The following is a 21,593-nucleotide window of genomic DNA, read 5'->3' on the forward strand; positions in this document are numbered from 1 at the left end:
GTGGATGTCATGCTGGACAGAATTTTTGGCCACTTATAATTATAAATTGCTGTATAGGCTGGCTAAGGAGATTGGGCACGCAGATGCCCTGAGTCGCTGCCCCCTTCCAGACCCAGTGATCGACCTGGCCCCAGCTGCCTCTGTTTTGCTAATTGAGGAGTGGCAGTCCCCTATATCCACTTTGGATATTGCGGACTACTCTGCTTCTGACCGGTCCCTGTCCCAGGTTCTGGACTGAGTGCGCAGGGGCTGGCCGAGGGACCCGGTGCTGGATGGCTTCCTGCCTTTCTGGCACCATCAGCATGAGCTATCGGCACTTAAAGGGTGCCTGCTATGTGGAAACCAAGTAATGGTCCTGAAGGATTTAAGGAAGGGCATTTTAACCAACCTCCATGAGGCCCACCGAGCATTGTCCATATGAAGGCATTGGCCCATAGTTATGTGTGGTGGCCTAAGACAAACCACAACATTGAACAATGCGTCTCCAAGTACCAAAGTTGCCATCAGTCCAGACCTGCATCCCCGGCAGTGCCCATCAGGGAATAGGAGGCTCCACAGGCACCATGGTCCCAAATCCATTTGGATTATGCAGGACCGTTTTTGGGTCAATCCTTCTTAGTGGTAGTCGACACCTACTCCAAGTAGGTGGAATTGGCTCGCATGTCATCTACCACTACAGAAGCCACCATTAAGGAATTAGAGTGACTGTTCACGACCCACAGGTTGCCGGACCTTGTGGTCTCGGACAATGCGCCTCAATTAGCATAGGCATCTTTCCAGATGTTCTTGGCTAAGCATGGCATTCGCCATGCACCTGCATCCCCATTCCACCCGGCTGCCAATGGCTGGGCTGAACGGGCCGTCAGATCAGCCAAAGAAGTTTTGGGGCATTTGGAGCCCTCTAGTTTGCATCACCGTATATGTCAGTATTTGCTAGGACAACACTCAACCCCATGCCCGGTAACCAACATTAGTCCAGCTGAGTTACTGATGGGACGATGGCTCTGGACAACCCTGGACAGGTTGCATCTGCACTACAATACGGAGCAACCCCCAGACAATTCAAACACTACCCAGGCCTTTGCCAGCGGGGACTCAGTTTTTGCCCAGAATTTTGGCTCTTCTCCAAAATGGGTGCCGGGTCGCATTATACAAATAACCAGGCCCTACTCTTACAGGGTCTGTCTGGCTGACGGATAGGAGTGGCGCCGACACATAAACCAGCTTCAGTGGAGGGTTCCGGATGTAGATGATCAGCACCAAGAAAAGGACCATCGGATTCCGACCGCAGAACAAGCTGTTCCAATTCCACATGCAAGGCTCCAGGATCAGGGAAGAATCCAGGACTACGCCAGCCCACCTTCCAGACCTGGCCTTCCAGACCAACCAGCCGGGGAGGGACACCAACCCTTGAGTCGCGGATCGATCTCATCAGTGGAGTTACTTGGAGTTTCTGAAATTCCCATGTTGGCAGGGTCTTCCTTGGAGGCAGAGTCGCTGTCTCCTTCGGGTCCACCGACAGCCTTGGCCACTCCTCTCCCTTCGGCTACCACCCCTGTATTAAGGAGACCTGGGCGGAGCCAACATCAACCAGTGTATTTATATGATTTCGCATGCACGATCCAGGAGGAGAGGAGTGTTGAGTCCACAGGATTACGACGGAGTCTTCAGGGTTACGACGTGTCTAAAGCCTTGCCAACAACCAGGCAGTTCCTGATTGGATAAGACGCGTCTAGAGAAATAGCGGGAGTTCTGGGGTCCTGTCATTGGTGCAGAGCTTCTGACAGCCGGTGTATAAATAGCTGTCAAGGGAACGTTGTGTTCATTGCTGCTGGACATGTTAGTCCACTGTGGTTAGACACCTGTTGTGTTGTTAATAACGGTTGTTGTGAATGCAACCCAGCCTGGACTCCTTTTGTACCCCTCCTCAATACATATTAAGTTCCTTACCCAAAATATAGGAATTTGCAATTGGACAATTGTTGCCCAAATTCTCTGGATCTAAAAGGGAACTACTACTTCCTTTAAAGCAGGTGACACCATATCACCATGAAAAGACATGGTCTACTCTTGGTCTACTTACTCAACCACTACTATAAATAAGCCAAACCAGACTATTATCAAAAAAGCTTATGGTAAGCCATGAGAATCTTATTTACTTTCTTAGGCTTCAGAAAATCAAAGTGTGGCATATATAAAAACAATTTTATTATATGATATGTACAGATTATTGTGATAGGATATGCTTTCTTTGTTTTATATGGAATAAAAAGCATACATTTTATTTGAAACAGTCAGAGATCAGTTTATTATAGGCCTCAATTTTGATACATTTCTGTCACAACAAATTATTTCTCTATGTATTTCTTGCTCCAAAATTAGGAGAGAGAAAAGATCTTCCAAACACAATCAACCAGATGTTCAGAGGCTATTAGTACTGTCTTTTGCATTACATAAAGGACCTTTAACTGCCTTTTGAATTGGCCAGCATGGCACAGAAAAGCCACTATCATGTCCTAGCTGACAATTTCTTTCAATATTTAGTCAGTTAATATGACTTTTAAAAGTAAGGAAAATAATAGTCTGTCTATAAGTATGTAGTGAGTAAGCAGAGAAAACAGATAAAGTGACTTTTCATTCATGGCTACATAATATGTATTTTCCATAATGGAGCAATCTTTGCAAGAACAGGGAGAGAAGGTGGGATGGGAACAGTGGACAAAAATTAGGATGGGGAAAAATCATTCAATTATTGTGGAAAGGAAAACAGTTACATTTAAGTGGGTTTTATGAATCTTGTTTATTAATATAAAATAATGCCTGTTGCTTTAGGGCATGATTTGCATTTAAAGAGCCCAAAATACCCAGTGCCCTCATCATATCAGAGGCCTAATAGAATCAAAAGAGAAAAAGCTAAGTCAAAAATGTTAAATATATATATCTTGTATTGAAACAGCAATTCAGAACTCTCTAACTTAGTGAATGGCCTTTGCTACAACCTTGTTTACCTGAATGTTACTCTCACTATTTAGTGCCAATTCCCAAAGTGGCTTCTCCCAATAGCACATTCCAAGCCAAGATCCTGTAATTAGATATAATTGAGAGGCCGATGCAGACAGGTACTCAATTATGTCTTGAGTCAGACTTACAAACTAAGTTTGGATTGAACTTTGACAAGGAGTTGATTAGTAGCCCAGAGACCAATTCTCAAATCCCTTGGCCACAGCTGTTCCCTATCTTGCTTTGCTGTTTAATGAAAGCAATAAGTAAATATGACAGCTGCTGTCAGAAAAAACACAGAAGTGTTGTTATGCACAGAATTATGTACAAGGGTAAAGCGTAGTTCAGATTAATTTATGTACACACACACACTTACCAACATAATGCAGGCCAGTGTAATCAGTTCTGCATTGCACACTTAGATGTTCTGATCAATCTAGGCATGAGGCAAATATCAGATTTTAATGCAACTTAATTTTATGAAAGAGTGTATTTTTTAATCAGTAATGTTCCTTGACAATACCCATACAGCAGAGGAATTTTCCTCTCAGGGTACTATGGATTTCTTTAAATGTCAAAGATCTCAAAAGCTTTTTTCTGATGTTAGACAGCTTCTGTTTTTTTTGCATTATATCTACGTATAAACACACAGTAAATGCATACACTGTACTATAATGAATACTAAACATCCCATTTTCTTATGGATGTTTCTCAAAGTTATATTAACATTTATTCTTCCAGTTCCTGCACTGCCCCAGTGAACAGGCCCTGTTCTGCCTCAATGATGACACCATCCTTACAGTTTTTATATGGGAAAATTCAAGGGCAGCAATTAATGAATTCTCCCACTGCATTTCCCCTTCAGTCCAGTAATATCTGCTAGCAGGAAAAAAAAACTAGTTTTAAAAATATAGTGGACCATATTTAGTGACTATGTGTGGGATAGGTGCCTAGGAGAGAGATTTAGCTACTCTTCAAGTTGTCTGAATAATAATGGGTCATCAATACATATGTACATAATGCACATATATGAACAGGTGCAGACGTTCTCCATGTTGCTGATCTCTCCTTGGGCAATTTCTGCACATTAATCTACTATTATTCTGAGCTAGATCTGTTTAAGCACATGACCTGCACTCTTCTGGAAATACATTAAATCCATGTCATAAAATATTAGCCCAGCTGACAGATTGCATACCCAGCAGTGGGAATGCGGACTGAAGAATGAGGAATTCTCTCTTTCAAGCACTTTCCCATTTTATTTATTTATTTATTTGTCAAGAACATATTAAATAATATTTGTAAGGATAAGCATGAATTGAATACATAAAATGAATACAAATAAAGGGAACATTAGGACAGGGATGGCGTGGTGTCCTTATGCACACCCCTTACAGACCTCTTAGGAATGGGGTGAGGTCAACAGTAGACAGTCTTAGGTTAAAAGTTTAGGGGTTTGGGGATGAAACCACAGAGTCAGATAGTGCATTCCAGGCATTGACCACTCTGTTGCTGAAGTCGTATTTTCTGCAATCGAATTGGAGCAGTTCATTTTACGTTTGTATCTATTGTGTATTTGTGTATTGTTGTGGTTGAAGCTGAAATAGTTATTGACAAGTAGGACATTGTAGCAGACAATTTTATGAGCCCTGCTTAGGTCATACCAAAGGTGGCATAGTTCTAAGTTTTCTAAGCCTAGAATTTCAAGTCTGGTGGTATAAGGTATTTTGTTGTGAGCAGAGGACTCTTCTTGTGTAATATTTCTGGACACGCTCAATTGTATTAATGTCTGATATGCAGTGTGGCTTCCAGACAGATAAGCTGTATTCGAGAATTGGTTTAGCAAATGTTTTGTATGCTCTGGTTGACAGTGTAATATTACCGAAGAAGAAGCTATGCAAGATTAGGTTTAGCTTTTTCATTTCATGGAGTATCACTTCATTATGTGCCCGACCTAGTTGTTTGGGAGTGGGGGGTAACACAATTTTAGCACTTCCTTTAAGAAGAAAAAACCTCCTCCCTTTTCCAGCACCTTAAAACCATAGGACATGAAATTGATTTGAAGGAACCAAATTAATCTCCCAAACTGAACACTACAAGAAGAGAATAATTATGGAAGCCATTGAAATAGAGAAACACCCCCACAACATGAACAAACGTGACGACACCTCCCGCCTACCAGACATCTGGAAACTAGCCTTAATCAACAAACGAGTCCCAGCCATGAAAATGGACACCAGGATAACACACGATGCCACCACCAATTATCCTCACCAGATTCAAACCCATCCCACAGACAAAACACAACCACCATCCAGAAGCCAGACCATGCTGCGCCCCAATACGATCCCCACACAAAGCAAGCTGACACACACCAGGAACACATGACAAGACCTCGGACTCAGAGTCAAACCAAAACCCGGGATGCTGCATCACAGCCATCTGCTCAGGACATCACATCACAGAACTCCAGAGGCCACAACACCAAAGCTCAGGACATTACAACACAACCTACCACCCAGGATGTTACAGCATAAGACTCAGGAGGTCACATTCCCAGAACTCAGGACATTTCCAGGAAGCCCATTAACCAGCTCGTTACAACACAAAAGACTAGGACCCACAGGATGCTACGAAATAGCCAAATAATCTGCAGACACCCACTCCATCTACCAATCAAGATGCAACCACACAGCCAACCAACCCACTTACAGCAACACTCCCTACCTCCCCATCAGTATTTATAGAGAGACAGCAGCTCCGACCATGCTTAGTTCGCATAAGCACGAAGCTGTCTTGGTATCAGAAGAAAAGGGGAAATTGGAATAGTTAGTAAGTTTAACTAGAAGAAACAAATACAGTTTGGGGTTTCCTCTGTGATAGGCTTGGGATGAACTGAAGCAGTAGTGGGATTCAAATAATTTAACAACAGGTTCTCTGTCCTAACGACCAGCTGGGTAAGTGTGGCTCGGTGGTCATGTGACATCGATGGGCACTTCACCTTAGCTGTTACAATATAATAAGGCTTAACCAGAGCGGCAGTTTCTGTAAGCAGGGCAATAAAGATTAGGCTAGAAACAACACCAGAATGTTTCCTTCCTGCCTTTCTTTACAGGATTAGCCCTGTAAAGTGGAAAAAGAATAAAATAAGATTTCTTTCAACAACCGATTCTCCGAACTGCTTAGAAAGATAACAACCGGTTCTCTTGAAAACGTGCAAACTGGCTGAATCCCACCACTGAACTGAAGGTAAGATGAGTAGAACCTCTAAAATGAGCACACCATCTACTTGCCCTGGTTAGCAAGACACAAGGATGAATCCATAGAGACTTCAGTGTTCCCATCAACTTTTTCTTTTAGCCTAGAGTCTTCCTATCCTACCAATTTTAAATTTTAGATTTCTGGCAGACCCTATTTTGCTACATAATTCCTATGTTTTCAATTTTTAACCACATGCTTCCTTTTTTTCTGCCTCTGGCAAAGTTTTCTTATTCCTCCCCTTTCATGTGATAAGATTCTGACATTGCATTTTAAGTTGAAACCAATCAACAGTCTTAATGATTTGTGAATATCTGTTATTATGGCACTTTTTAGCATTTGTCTCACATAATTTCAGGATCTCCTTTTTACACTAGTCATAGTCACTCATGCCCTTAATGTGTTCTACATGGGGCTGTCCTTGTAGAGTATCCAGAAACTTCATCTGGTTCAGGATGCAGTAATGTGGACAGTTATCGAGGGCACATGTATGTGGACACTATCGAGGGCACATCTCGAGGACGGGTTTTGGAACCCCGAGAGTTGGCATGCGAAATCTAGGAGGCTTAGGGGATTTTTAATGAACTGTTTTAATCGCTTTTTACCGGGGAGTTTTAAGGGGAATTTTAAGGGGGGGAGGGAAACTGACGGGTTGGGTTTTGGGAGGTGGATGGGCCCGTCAGGGAGGGGGCTTGGTCCACCATGTGTTCGCGGTGGTAACTTAATAGGTCCTGGGGTTATGGCGAGGGGTGTCGTTCCAGTTTGTCAGGGTCAAGCTATTACAACGGTAAGTGGGAAAGGCAGATATGACGGAAGGGGGGGGGCCACATCAGGTTTTGGGGGCTCGCCCTCGCTGTTTACGAGCGATTGCGTGCTCCGGCCCCCCAGAAATTTCCCGTGACCCGAGTGGCCAGGATAATCGGGACCTGGGCCTCCGGCTGATGTTATGTAATGCCAGGTCCACGGTTAATAAAGCCCCCCTGATTTCAGATCTTATTCAGGAAGGGACCGCGGACGTTATGGGCATTACGGAGACCTGGCTGGGCACCGAAGGGGGGGTCCCCCTAGTGGAGATGTGCCCACCAGGCTTCCGAGCATTCCATCAGCCGAGGGCCCAGGGTAGGGGTGGAGGGGTGGCGGTTATCATTAAGGAGAGTCTTGAGCCGAGGGAAACCACTGTGCCTCAGATAGCTGGGTGTGAATCCCTCTTCGTGAAGTGGGGTCGTAGAACTCAGGTGGGCTTGTTGATCACGTACCTGGCTCCTTGCTGCGTGACTACAGCCCTGCCTGAGCTGTTGGAGTTGCTGGCCGGGTTGGCAGTTGAAACCCCCAGACTGTTGGTCATGGGGGATTTCAATTTGCCATCAGCCGGCGTAGCATCCTCGACAGCTCAGGAGTTCATGGCTTCCATGACGGCCATGGACCTGATTCAGTTAATTGACGGCCCTACCCACGTCGGGGGAGGTACCCTAGACCTGATTTTTATCTCTGGCCAGTGGTCTAATGATCTGGTTTTAAATGATTTAGTTGTGGAACCTTTGTCATGGTCAGATCATTTTCTCCTTCGTCTAGACTTTCTGACCGCTACCCACCATCGCAGGGAGACGGAACCAATGCGTTGGTTCCGTCCCAGGCACCTGATGGACCCGGAGAGGTTCCTGATGGAGCTTGGGCCGTTTCCCGAACACCTGGCCCACGACTCGACTGAAGAGCTAGTTGCGGCCTGGGAACGGGCCGCGGCTGGAGCTTTGGACCGTGTCGTGCCTTTGCGGCCTCTGACCCGGCGTCGATCTCAACCAGCTCCTTGGTTCTCCGAGGAGCTGAGGGAGATGAAGCGCCGGAGAAGATGCCTAGAGAGTGCCTGGAGATCCAGCCGCTTTGAGGCTGACCGGACACTAGTTAGGTCCTATAGTAGGACCTACCTAGTGGCAAAGAGGGTTGCGAAGCGTTCCTACGTTTCCTCCCGGAAACCGCCCGGCCGCCCTGTTTCGGGTGACCCGCTCATTCCTTCAACAGGAGGGGCGGGAGGACCCCCTACAAGGGCGTGCCGAGGAGTTTAACGGTTATCTATACGACAAAATCGTTCAGCTTCGGGACGGATTGGATCAAAATTGGGTAGATCCAGGCGAGGGTTCCGAGGCCCGTCTTGTTGAGGTGGTTTGGGATGACTTTGATCCTGTGACTCCCGAGGACATGGACAGGTTGCTGGGTAGGCTGAACGCCACCACATGTTTACTGGATCCGTGCCCCTCCTGGTTAGTACTGGCTACTCAGGAGGTGACACGAGGCTGGCTCCAGGGGATTACAAATGCTTCTTTGCGGGAGGGGGTCTTTCCCGCGGCCTTGAAAGAGGCTGTGGTGAGACCCCTCCTCAAGAAGCCTTCCCTGGACCCAGCTGTTTTAGGGAACTACCGGCCAGTCTCCAATCTTCGCTTTACGGCGAAGGTTGTAGAGAGTGTGGTGGCATGTCAGCTACCCCAGTACCTGGATGAAGCTGTCTATCTAGACCCGTTCCAGTCCGGCTTCTGGCCCGGATACAGTACGGAGACAGCTTTGGTCGCACTGGTGGATGATCTCTGGAGGGCCAGGGATAGGGGTTACTCCTCTGCCCTGGTCCTATTAGACCTCTCAGCGGCTTTTGATACCATCGACCATGGTATCCTGCTGCGCCGGTTGGAGGGGTTGGGAGTGGGAGGCACCGTTTATCGGTGGTTCTCCTCCTACCTCTCTGATCGGACGCAGACGGTGTTGACAGGGGGGCAGAGATCGACTCCAAGGTGCCTCATGTGTGGGGTGCCGCAGGGGTCGATTCTCTCACCCCTCCTGTTCAACATCTATATGAAGCCGCTGGGTGAGATCATCAGTGGCTTTGGGGTGAGATACCAACTGTACGCTGATGACACCCAGCTGTACTTTTCCACCCCGGGCCACCCCAGTGAAGCTGTCGAAGTGCTGTCCCGGTGTCTGGAAACCGTACGGGTCTGGATGGGGAGGAACAGGCTCAAACTTAATCCTCCAAGACGGAGTGGCTGTGGAGGTGGCGACCTCCGTACACTCAGGTCCAGATGCGGCTGTCTGTCGGGAGTGAATCATTGGCCCGATGGAGAAGGTACGCAACTTGGGCGCACTCCTGGATGGTCGGTTGTCCTTTGAAGATCATTTGGCGACCGTCTCCAAGAGAGCTTTTTATCAGGTTCGCCTGATCCGCCAGTTGCGTCCCTTCCTGGACCGGGATGCCTTATGCACAGTCACTCATGCTCTCGTTACCTCTCGCCTGGACTACTGCAATGCTCTCTACATGGGGCTCCCCTTGAAGAGCACCCGGAGACTTCAGCTAGTTCAGAATGCGGCTGCGCGGGTTATTGAGGGAGCTGCTCGGAGCTCCCACATAACACCTATCCTGCGCAGACTGCACTGGCTACTTGTTGTTTTCCGGGTGCACTTCAAGGTATTGGTTACCACCTTTAAAGCGCTCCATGGCTTAGGACCGGGCTATCTACGGGACCGTCTACTGCCGGATTCTATCTCCCATCGTCCGCACGCTCCCACAGAGAGGGACTCCTCAGGGTGCCGTCAGCCAAACAGTGTCGACTGGCGGCCCCAGGAGGGCCTTCTCTGTGGGAGCTCCGACCCTGTGGAACGAACTTCCCCTTGGACTTCGACAATTACCTGACCTTAGGACCTTTCGCCGCGAACTTAAAACTTATTTATTTCGTATGGCTGGACTAGCCTGATTTTTATTTTTATTGAATGGGTTTTTAAAACTGTGTTATTTTAAGGGGGAGTACGTTTTTTAACATTTTGGGCATTTAAATTAGTTTTTTAAGGGATGTTTTTAATTATTGTGTGTATTTATATTTTATCTGCCTGTTCACCGCCCTGAGTCCTTCGGGAGAAGGGCGGTATACAAATTAAAATATTATTATTATTATTATTATTATTATTATTATGTATGCTGTCAGAAGAGCAGATATTACACCTCTGCTCTGTGGGCTGCATTGACTGTCAACTTGCTTCTGGATCCAATTCAACCTGTTGATTTTAATCTTTAAGGACTTTCATGGCATGTGTTAGGTAAGGAACCACCGCTCCCCATTTACATTTGTCCATCCAGGAATGGGATTCTACCAGTTTGGACCGGTTCAGATGAACTGGTATCCCGGACAATCAGCTGGGAGCGAATTGGCTTGCCCCGACGTTCAGATGCCTGCCCACCCATTCTATTTTCCAACCTTTATCAGCTGATTCACGTGGTAGAGCAGATTGCCATGTGAATCAGCTATGTTACTCTTCCGAAGAAACCAGGATGTAAAGATTTCTTGAAACTGCGCACATGCATGCAGCTCAAATCGTGCGGTCACCAAACCGGTTGTTAAACCAGGAGGATCCCGCCACTGTGTCCATCCCATTAGATCAGGAAAGCTATTAAGTTTGTCGTTAATGGGTACAGAATGAGTCCACACAGAGGTTGTAATGAACACAACCTTTATTCAACTCTGCCGAGGCTAACATAAGTATCGTGAGGAACAGTAACAACCGAAGATTCCTTTGACAGCCCTTAAATACTCGCTGCCTCAGAAGCTTCTCCAATGACAGGGCTCTAAAACTCCCGCTTTTTATCCAGGCACGTCTAAACAATCAGAGACCGCCTGGCTGTTGTTAAGGCTTAATCAGGTCGTAACTGCAAGGACTTTGTCAGAGCCTACAGACATAACAAAAGCCATGATGCCAGTACTCTCTTCCAGGGACCTACATTTGGTGGGTCCCATGAGACAGGAATTCTCTGCCATGGCATCTGCCCTATCGATTATTTCTCCTCCCCAAAATCAGGTTATCCCAGCCCTGCAATCTTGCTGGAAAATCCTTAAGACCTTGCTATAGCACAAGGCCTGGGAGTCCCAAAGAATCAGAGGTATTCTTAGCTGGCTCCATTGTGGTGGATCTTTTGTTCTTTCAGTGAGGTTTTATATTTTAAATTTGTTAATGTTTTTTTTCATTAACGACTTTTATAAATGTATATCAATTGGTTTTAAATATTTATTGTTTATCAATTTATTGTTTTTATTTATTGTTATACAGAGTCAATCCTTGCGAAATGGATGGCCATATAAATTTGATATATAAATATATTATTATATGGTGTTTATATTTTACATGATGCATTAGTAATAATATTAGTATTATTTGATGCACTATTTCTGTATATTCTGAGCAATTTGCAGTGTTAATCTAATAAGAGTAACAAGTATCAGTAAACGGAACCATAATCAATCAATTTGGTGTGCCATTATTTGAGGATAGCATGTTCCCCCCATTCATCTTCAAACAGGGACCTAGTGACAGGAAGGAAAGAAGGAAAGAAGGAAGGAAGGAAGGAAGGAAGGAAGGAAGGAAGGAAGGAAGGAAGGAAGGAAGGAAGGAAGGAAGGGTTGTTGCTGATTTCTTTGCAAGAACCATACATTACTGAGAATCAGAAATAGACAGTTATTGTAATTATTACTTCAAGACCACAACAACATACCCTGAAAGCATTTTCATAAAAATATACTTTTTTTAAAAAGGCTTTTACATTATGCTTGTAAAACCAAAATAAGTATTACTGTCTGGAAGTCCGAGGTTATGGTTAAAAGGCTTCATTTCACCTACAAGCAATCTAATTTCTTTTCTTCTGGGCTTCTTTTTATTGTTTATACTAAAAACAGATTGCGTGTATCAAGTTCTGCACCATTAAGCAAATTCCAGACAGGTGTACTTCTCAATTTACTAGATTCCAGTTATTACAACTTTCTTTTATTCTTGTCCTATTTCCTCTAGTGCTGGCAAAATACTCTGCAGTTTTTCCCAGCCACTGCCATAAAAGATGTTTCAGTCAAATGCTTCCAGGCATTTGAATACAGTTTTCAGAATCTTGAAATACAGCTTTAATCTTTATTCCCTAATATTAGTCTCTTGTGAGTTTCCAATGATCTTATAGGAATGAAAAGATATATGTATCATAAACAAGGGTGAAATTCTTTCACAAGATGGCAGTGTTGGATGTTGGAGGCAGTAGAGAAGGAGTTTGTGGGGGGGATGGAGGTAATTTCAAAAGTTTGTGGAGGGATGGAGGTAATTTCAAAAGACTCACCCTGGTAATCTGCTCTGTTCTGTTGAAGCTCACTTTGGCAGGAAGATTAAAAATTCAGAAGAGGAGTTTTCTTTTCTTTTCCACAAAATTTTCTTTTCCACAAGATGGCAATGTTGGGAAGATGTGGGATGTTGGGAAGATATAGGATGTAAGATGGAGGTTGAAGGATGAGGATGAGTCTCTTTATCCTTCTCTCTCAACAGCAGGGAAGACCAGCAGAGTGATTGAAGGGTGGATGGAGGTGGATGAGAGGTCAGGGCTGAGGATGGGGTGTTAAATCACCGATTCAGCAATTGGTGTGAAGGATCCAAGTACAGTCAGTGTTCCCTCGGGGTGGTCTCAGTGGCGGGAAATTCAAAAATTCAAAAAGTGGGTCCGAGTTGGGAGATTGGAGAGCAGGGCTACAGTCTCAGGAAAACAATCCTGAGTTGCATCCAGGTCTCTATCCAGGCGGTGGTGGCGGTGGATTTGGCAGTGGGTGGCAGCGGTGGCTGCCCCAACTCTAGCGGCTTCCGCTAGCAGTGGAGGCGGCCTTAAGACAGGCAGTGGGGGTTGCTTTAATTCCCAGCGGCAGCGGCTTGGATTGGACCGGATTGCACGAACAGGTAGCGATCATGGCTGGTAGTTTGGCAATCCGTATCGATGATAGAGTGAAGCTCCACCCACCTGCCCAGGTGTCGTTACTTCCTGCTTTGAAAAGGCAAAAAAAAAGGCTTTGACGATCGTGTGCCACAGCTGTGATTGTCAGAGCCTTTTTTTTTACCTTATAAAAGCATTTTTTGCCCGAATAGGTTGTAAAAAAATGCTTTTAAAAGGTAAAAAAGGCTCCAAGGATCACAGCTGTGGCGTGCAATCGCCTGAGCCTTTTTTTATTGGGGGGGAGTCCGTTTTTGCTGCTAACAGGCTTCCCTGCTGGAAAGCCTGCTAGGCAAAAACTGGGGGGGTCATTTTGGGAGAGAGAGAGAAAGGAGGGAATGGGGCAGGGAAGGAAAGTAGGAAGGTGGAGAGGAAGGAAGGAGTACAAACCTGGCACTAGGCACAGCTTCAGGAATAATCCAGGGCTTGAAGGGACCTGGAGGTCATCTAGTCCAATCCTGCACCAGCAGGACATTGTTAGTGAGTTTTTGTCTTTTGATTCTTCAGCTTCAATCACAACAATACAAGAGCAAACAATAGATTTAAACTTAATGTTAACTGCTTCAATCTTGATTGCAGAAAATATGACTTCTGTAACAGAGTTATTAATGCTTGGAACACATTACCTGACTCTGTGGTCTCTTCTCAACATCTTTAACCAAACATCTTTAACCAAAAACTGTCTACTATTGACCTCACCCCATTCCTAAGAGGTCTATAACGGGTGTGCATAAGAGCACAAACATGCCTACCGTTCCCTGTCCTATTGTTCCTCTCCATTATATCCAACTACATACTTATGCTCATATATATGCTTATATATTATATAGTTATTTCATGTTAATGCTTATATATACTGTTATGACAAAATAAATAAATAAAAATAAAAATAAAACATAGCCACACCCACCCAGTCACATGTCACCCCTCCACCAAGCCACACTCACAGAACCAGTAGCAAAAAAAATTAGATTTCACCCCTGATCCTAAACTAAGTGGTGTATTTTTTCTCTCTCTCAATTAGTATAGCATCAATAATAAGACAATGTCATCTCTATTATAAAAAATATGGATGATTACTAAATGATAAAGGAAACTGTTTGCTACAATTCAGTGGTTATCAGTTTTTTTGTAGCATAGTTCTAATATCTGTAATAAATAGGTGGTTTAAACAAAGTTCCGTTGTTTTTAAAAGAGCCCTTATGTTTACTAAGTAACTATATCAAATGTGAGTACACTAATTGAAAATTTAGTGTGTTAATACCTCTTTTCATCCAGAGTTGCCATTCCAATTTCTTCCTGGAAACACATTCCCAGAAATCCAAAAGGAATCTACCTGTTATATCATTCAATCTGCCTTTCAACGCTTGCACAATGAAAAGTAGATAATTTAAATAGAGAGTCAATTCGGTCTTATGCCATGCTAGAAAGGAGATTGTGAGTTCTAGGCCCACCTTAGGCATGAAAACCTGGCTGAGGAAAATGGGAGGAGGAAAAAGTATTTTATTTATTTGTCACAACAGTATATATAAGTATAAGCATGAAATAACTATACGAATTGGATACAATCAAAGGGAACATTAGGACAGGAACCGTAGGCACACTGGTACTCTTATGCACGCCCCTTACAGACCTCTTAGGAATGGGGTGAGGTCAATAGTAGATAGTCTACATAACGAATGTATATTTTTTGCCTTGACTTATTTCTAAGAATAATAAAGATGGGATAAAAACTGTGAAATCCAAATTTTTTTACTACTGATTCTTTGGGTGTGGCTTGGTGGGTGTGGTGTGGCTTGGTGGGCGTGACTTAGTGGGTGTGGCAGGGGAAGGATACTGCAAAATCCCCATTCCCTCCCACTCCTAGGGGAAGGATATTGCAAAATGTCCATTCCCACCCCACTCTGGGGCCAGCCAGAAGTGGTATTTACCGGTTCTCTGAACTGCTCAAAACTTCCACTACCAATTCTCCAAACTGCTCAAAATTTCCACTACTGGTTCTCCAGAACCTGTCAGAACCTGCTGGATTTCACCCCTGGATAAAAATCTAATAAATGTACACACAGGTGTTCACATTCAAAAGTATTTCCTTTTCGCAGTGTAGGAGATGAAGGGTAGATAGAATGGAGTAACAGGCAGAATCTAATCTAAATTAGGCTAGATAAATTTGGATTGCAGATTTAGATTATCTATAACCTAAATAATATTAGCTAAATAGATTTAGGTTAGCTAAATTAGGCTAGATAAAAACAGATGAATATTCTTCTACATATTGGCAACCCTTGTGTCCATTTAGATGTATCTCCAGACTTCTTGATCAGAACTCCACGTGATACTGGAATTTTCCTCATTGTATGGTATTAAGCTTCCATAAGTTTTTATCTGAGAAAATTCTGACATTCCTGTAATAACTTGCTGTAGCCCAGTTAAACTTGTCTTGTAAAAGATCTAGTATTAAAGCAGAAATGCACAAATGAAAGCCCTTTTCCTAATCTTTGGGTGTGATTCCAGAGGACTTTTCAAAATTCTCACTGAACTGCAATTTCTATTTAATAGAAAGGGGAAAGGCAAAACATTAAATGCACTGGAATAATATTATGGCTATATTTAATTTAATTTAATATTTCATAGTTCTAGTAATTACAGTTAATTTTGTTCTGATTACTTGTTGAACAGCCCAGGGGTACAGTGAAATAGAGCACCTCTACATTAAGGGAATGAGGTATGCAAGAAAACATTGGGACACCAAGATCTACTCTGGGCTATTCATATTTTTGATTGCATCTGAGAAGATAACTATTCATTCGGCTACGTTCAAAAAGGATGATAAATCAGAATTCACCAGAAATCTGGATTATTGTGATCAAACTACAACCTCTTGTTAGCAATTTGTTTATTTAAGTTAGGTTAAGTAAATTTAAATCAATTTTATTTATATAGCAGTAAATGCTATAAGCCTGCACTATTTACACCCTCCTCCCAGAACATGGGCTGGTAGCCAAAAAGAGCTAGTACATTTGCCTCTCCTGCTGCTCATATGTACAACCCTGTCTCTTACACATATCACCTTCCTTCCCCACCTGCTTAGTATCTTAACCCAGTTATTTTTGAAGATTTTTCTCTCTGTACCATGAACATGGCTGGTATTTGGCTACCATGGGAACAAGTTATACCCTTATGTTACACACACAGGTTCCCAAATGTAAAAAGCTTATAACTTTTTTTAAAAAAATTCAACCCTTATCTCCGTCTTTTGTTCCCAAAGGCTATCAATTCCTATGGAGTTTCCATGTATTCGTCATAGAAAAGCCAGTTTTTCTATGATGAATACAGACCCTATGAAGGAGTGACAGGACAAACTTGCTAATGGGGACCATCAGGACAAAATGCATCTAGAGCAGAAAACAGGGATGCGTCCGCTATAAAAATGGTAAATATTCCTCATTCTCTATGGAACTTTATAAGAATTTTTAAGAGAAATGAACCCAAGTCTATTTTTCCCATACAATTTATTCATCCATTAATTCAATTTCTTTTGTCTATATGATTACCAATCAAAGCAACCAATTTCTGATTTCTTCCTTTTAAAGGTAGCATAATTCAAAGTACAGAAAAACAGATATACGAAAAAAATATACAGTCAATTTTGTTTAGCCCTTAAGAATAACAAAATAAAAGGTAAGTGATTTCATTCTACTTTCTTGGTTGGTATGTAGATATCCAATAAAAAGAACTGGACTTCTTTTTTTTTTAAGGGCATGCAGTTGTAGAATGATATCACCTCATATGAATAGATAGAAGATAGTGAGATATTTTGTGAGATATTTGTGACAATTTGTTGCATATTCCTCTGTGGCATATGATTTTTCTCAATCTTACATAAGTCTAGAAACTGGAGGCTCCAAATTCTGAGAACAAAAGTAATTCCAGTTCTTAGCACTGTACATAAAAGAAAAGTTTTTTCTGTTTTTTTAAAAGCAGGAAAGAAAAGAGAAGGAAAACACAAAACAATTGCAATTGGAAAGTAAAGATTATTCTAAAACCTCATGAAAGTTCCTGAACAAGGAAGGGAAATTAAATAATTAAAGATTAGTTTGAGAAGTGAACCCCACTGCCCCCTCCTGAAAATCAGGGTAGGTAGTACACTTTCATAGCTCATCAATAGGAAATCAACTGAATTTTGTTCACTTCCAGACACTAATATTATACTATCAAGATTTACAGCATAGTATAATTTTAAAAGTAACAGTGATGATACTAGAGGGGTAGAAATGAAATATATGTGGACTTTAGATGTAGTGCACTCTAGATATGCTAGAAATACTGCTACATAAACTTGATAAAATGTATAGCTAAGATACATAGAGTATATTATTATTATTATTAAGTAGGGGCCGGGATAGCTCAGGCAGTAGAGAAGCCTGTTATTAGAACACAAAGCCTGCAATTACTGCAGGTTCGAGCCCGGCCCAAGGTTGACTCAGCCTTCCACCCTTTATAAGGTAGGTAAAATGAGGACCCAGATTGTTGGGGGGGCAATAAGTTGACTTTGTAAAAAAATATACAAATAGAATGAGACTATTGCCTTATACACTGTAAGCCACCCTGAGTCTTCGGAGAAGGGCGGGGTATAAATGTAAACAAAAAAAAAAAGTAATTAATGTACCCAGCTAGAAAGCGGGAGACCATGAGTTCAAGTTCTGCCTTAGCCATGAAGGACAGCTGGGCCAGTCACTGTCTCTCAGCCCAACCGGGTTGTTGTGGGGGAAATAGGAGGACCAAGATGTATTAGATATGTTCACTGCCTTGGGTTGTTTATAAAAATAATAAAGGTAGGATAAAATAAATGCAGTGCAATGCAATGTAATATTAAATAAATGCTGCATTTTCCTACATTATAAGATAAATATAGATATATTTTTTTCAATTTATAAAGGATATTCTAAAGTTAAAGGTTCAGAAAAGGTTTCCCTGATCAAACTAATACTGTCTAGTTTTCTTAACATCCTGTGATGAAAAGTTCAGAGGATGCTAAGAGATGATTAAGGAAACATAAACATATTACCCTGATCATACTTCTATAAGCCCACTACTGAAGTTAACAAGAGTTATTACCAATATTACTGCTAATTTAAGAAACAATGATATTAAAAGGTCCAATTATCTTTACACCAAAAGATGCACAGCATTTCATTTGATACCAGATACATGATTCTAGATTATCTGTAACAAAACTGTATAATAGTACACATTTTTCAATGTCAAAGTGAGATGGGCACAAAAGCTGAAGATTAAGAACTTGAACTTATTGAAATTTAACTTCTGCTTTTTTGTTATTTTCTGACCCAAAATTTCTTCTTGCTTTCCTTCCTGAGGATATATTCAGCCTAGATTTTATTTGGTTTAGCCTATGAAAGTGATTTCAAATTAAATGTGCTGGTGAATTGATTTTGTAGGCAACCTCAGTTTCCTACGAAAGTATCTTGGATGAGTGAAGGGATCAAGAAGTGTATTTCACAATTTGCTGGGTTTAAACTCTAAGAATGTTTTAATACCACAGTGGTGAGATTAATGTTGAGAATTTTAGTCTGACAAAACTAAAAATACTAGGTTTTGGAAGGATGATTTACAGAGTTTTGATTTTGCAACCAGAGAAGTAGTCACACTCCCGGAAGTCCATCCTTTTCACTTCCCTTTATTCTAGATGAATCCTGAACTGGCCAAACACTGGGAGAACAAAAGTTTTGTGAATGAGTTTGTCTTACTGGGATTTCATGAACACCCTGTGCTCTTCTTTGCTGCCTTCCTTGCTATCTATCTGACTGTCGTTCTAGGCAATGGTCTTGTTGTGATTGTGATAACAAGGGATCCTGCCCTTCATACACCTATGTATTTTTTTCTAAGAAGTTTATCAGGACTTGAGGTATGCTACACTTCAGTCACTCTCCCCAAAATGATAGCCAGCCTGGCCACAGGAGATCACTCCATTTCTTTGGAAGGCTGTGCTTCCCAAATGTTCTTCATGCTGTTCCTGGGTGGTGCTGAGTGTTTCTTACTAACTGCCATGGCCTACGATCGCTATCTTGCTATTTGCCTACCCCTGCACTATATGACCATAATGAATCAAAGGATGCTTATAGGACTGGTGTCTGGTTCTTTTGTTCTCAGCCTCCCAATGCAATTGGTACAAATTGGACTCATCTTCTCCCTCCCGTTCTGTGGCTCTAATGAAATGGACCACTTCTTCTGTGATATGCCGGCAGTCCTCAGTCTGGCATGTGCTGACATCTCCACCAATGAGTTCTTAGTATATACGGAGAATGTTATATTTGCTCTGGTTCCTCTAGTTGTCATCTTAACCTCCTACTTCTATATCACTAGGACTATATTGCACATGCCATCAGCCATGGGGCGTCAGAAGGCATTTTCCACTTGTTCATCTCATGTGATTGTGGTGAGTCTTTTCTATGGGTCAGGAATGTTGGTATACCTACATCCCCAAACGACAGATTCTATTAAGATTGACAAACTACTTTCCCTGCTCTACACAGTCATCATTCCCCTTTGCAACCCCCTTATCTACACTTTAAGGAATAAGGAGGTAAAGGCTGCCCTGAAGAGGCTCTTTAGTAATAAATAGTATTTTGATGTAGGCATGAATAGTGTTGAAGACATCAGCTGAACACTTATCTTGCTTTTAGGATCTTGAAAAGCCAGAATGATACTTTTTGGATATCTGATACAAGATATCTTCCAATATCTTTTATCAGAAGATATCAGTATATCTTCTGATAACTAAATAAAGTAGATTGCAAAGCATGCTTATTTTGCTATAGGTCTTATTTCAATTCCAAAATTTAATCAACCCCTTAATTCTACATTATTATTAAAATTCCATTTTAGTGTCTTGCAAAATTAGTACAGGTTGCAGCTGATAGATAGGGTTAGCGTTGACAATGTGCAACTACATCAGTGGTGGGATCCAGTCTGGATCGCACGAGCCGGTAGCGGCAACTGTGGGGGGCTCTGCCCACCCATCCAGACATAATGCGTGACTACTCCACAGAAGGCCATGCACACTCACATTTACGAACCAGTAGGGAAGGTAAGTGAATCCCACCTCTGAACTACATGGAATGATGTAAGCATGGGAATCTCTTCCTCTCCTGAAGCTTATGAAGGGCATATTCAAATCATCCTATTGTATACAGATTTGCCCCTACCAAATCTATCTTGTGTTAGGTTGAGCTAAGAAATACTGAGAATGGAATTTACCCAGTGAATTTACTTGTCTAACACCTTAATCACTGCACAATACTTTACCATTTGTACCAACATAATCTTGCCCAGGTTCACAGAGTTCTTACAGAATCATCAGATTGGCCAAACAATTTTTTGTGGCATTTTAACATCTGTAATTCTTCTCATGCTCACTAGTGGCAAGGATTTATATATAAAAAAAAAAATAATCATGTTCCATTCAGGCTTCGTATATTTATTGTTGTTAGAGTTAACTTACTGGAGTTTGATCTGTTTTGTTTTTAAATGTTTTCTCAATTGAGGTAATTAATCAGGAGTAATAAGAAGCAATTGTTTTAAATATCATAGTTTTACAGAATATGCCTGGAGAGATACCCTTGTATTCTTCTTCTTTTTTTTTTTTATAAAAAGTTTTATTTTTACAATCATATCAAATAATTCATCCAATGTACAGTTATATACAATTAGTTGGGCTTGCCCAGTCACCACCCCCCTTTTTAACACTCTTCCCTCTTCTACCTTCTTCTACTTTCCAAACCTTCCTCTCCTTCTCTTATCTACATCCTCTCCTCCTCCCTCCACCCTACACCTTCCTTCTCCCTCTTCTACCCCTCTTCCTTCCTCTTCTCCTCTTTCCTACCTCCTACTCTCTCTTTTCTCCCTCCCCACCGTTCTAAAATGGTAACTGGGCAGACCCGACCCTGCATTAATTATATTTATACATCTTCAATAATCCCTGTACATTAACCATCACTCCATCTCTACCAAACCCCCAATTCCCTCCCCTTACCCCCACCCCGACTTCCCAGAACAAAATGCAGGGTATCAAAACTAACAATCATAATCTAAAATAATTCCTAAATTATAATCTCTAGTCACACCACACTTAGTCACACTCTCAATTCCCCTCTCCTTCAAAAATATATCTAATACAAAATATTTCCTAAATTTACTCATATGCTATTCGATATTTTTTTATCTGATACTTATTTTGAATATAATCAATCCACATTTTCCATTCTAAAATATATTTTTCTAGTGTATAGTCTTTCAAGTAAGCGGAGATTTTTGCCATCTCTGCCAAATTTGATACTTTGAGTGTCCATTCTTCAATTGTAGGTAATTCTTCTTTCTTCCAATACTGAGCAATCAAAAGTCTTGCGGCTGTTATTAAGTTCAAAATCAATTTAGTCTCTATAGCTGTACAGTCCATAATAAGGATACTATCCTTGTTGGGAAGAATAGCGGCTATAAAAATGAATGTTTTGCCCAGGTTTCTATTTTTATTTTAAATGATACCGGTGCTTAAGAA

The 21,593-nt window shown here is 42.1% G+C and overlaps 1 protein-coding gene across 1 annotated transcript; it reads left to right on the top strand.

Annotated features, from left to right (window-relative positions):
• Nucleotides 1-18,725: 18,725 nt before the first annotated feature.
• LOC131198147 (olfactory receptor 10A7-like) lies at nucleotides 18,726-19,661 on the top strand. Its single transcript, XM_058182652.1, has one exon. It carries the CDS (start codon nucleotides 18,726-18,728, stop codon nucleotides 19,659-19,661), a length of 936 nt encoding a protein of 311 aa, XP_058038635.1.
• Nucleotides 19,662-21,593: the final 1,932 nt, after the last annotated feature.

The sequence above is a fragment of the Ahaetulla prasina genome, chromosome 4 (assembly GCF_028640845.1).
Source record: "Ahaetulla prasina isolate Xishuangbanna chromosome 4, ASM2864084v1, whole genome shotgun sequence".
Classification (NCBI taxonomy): domain Eukaryota; kingdom Metazoa; phylum Chordata; class Lepidosauria; order Squamata; family Colubridae; genus Ahaetulla; species Ahaetulla prasina.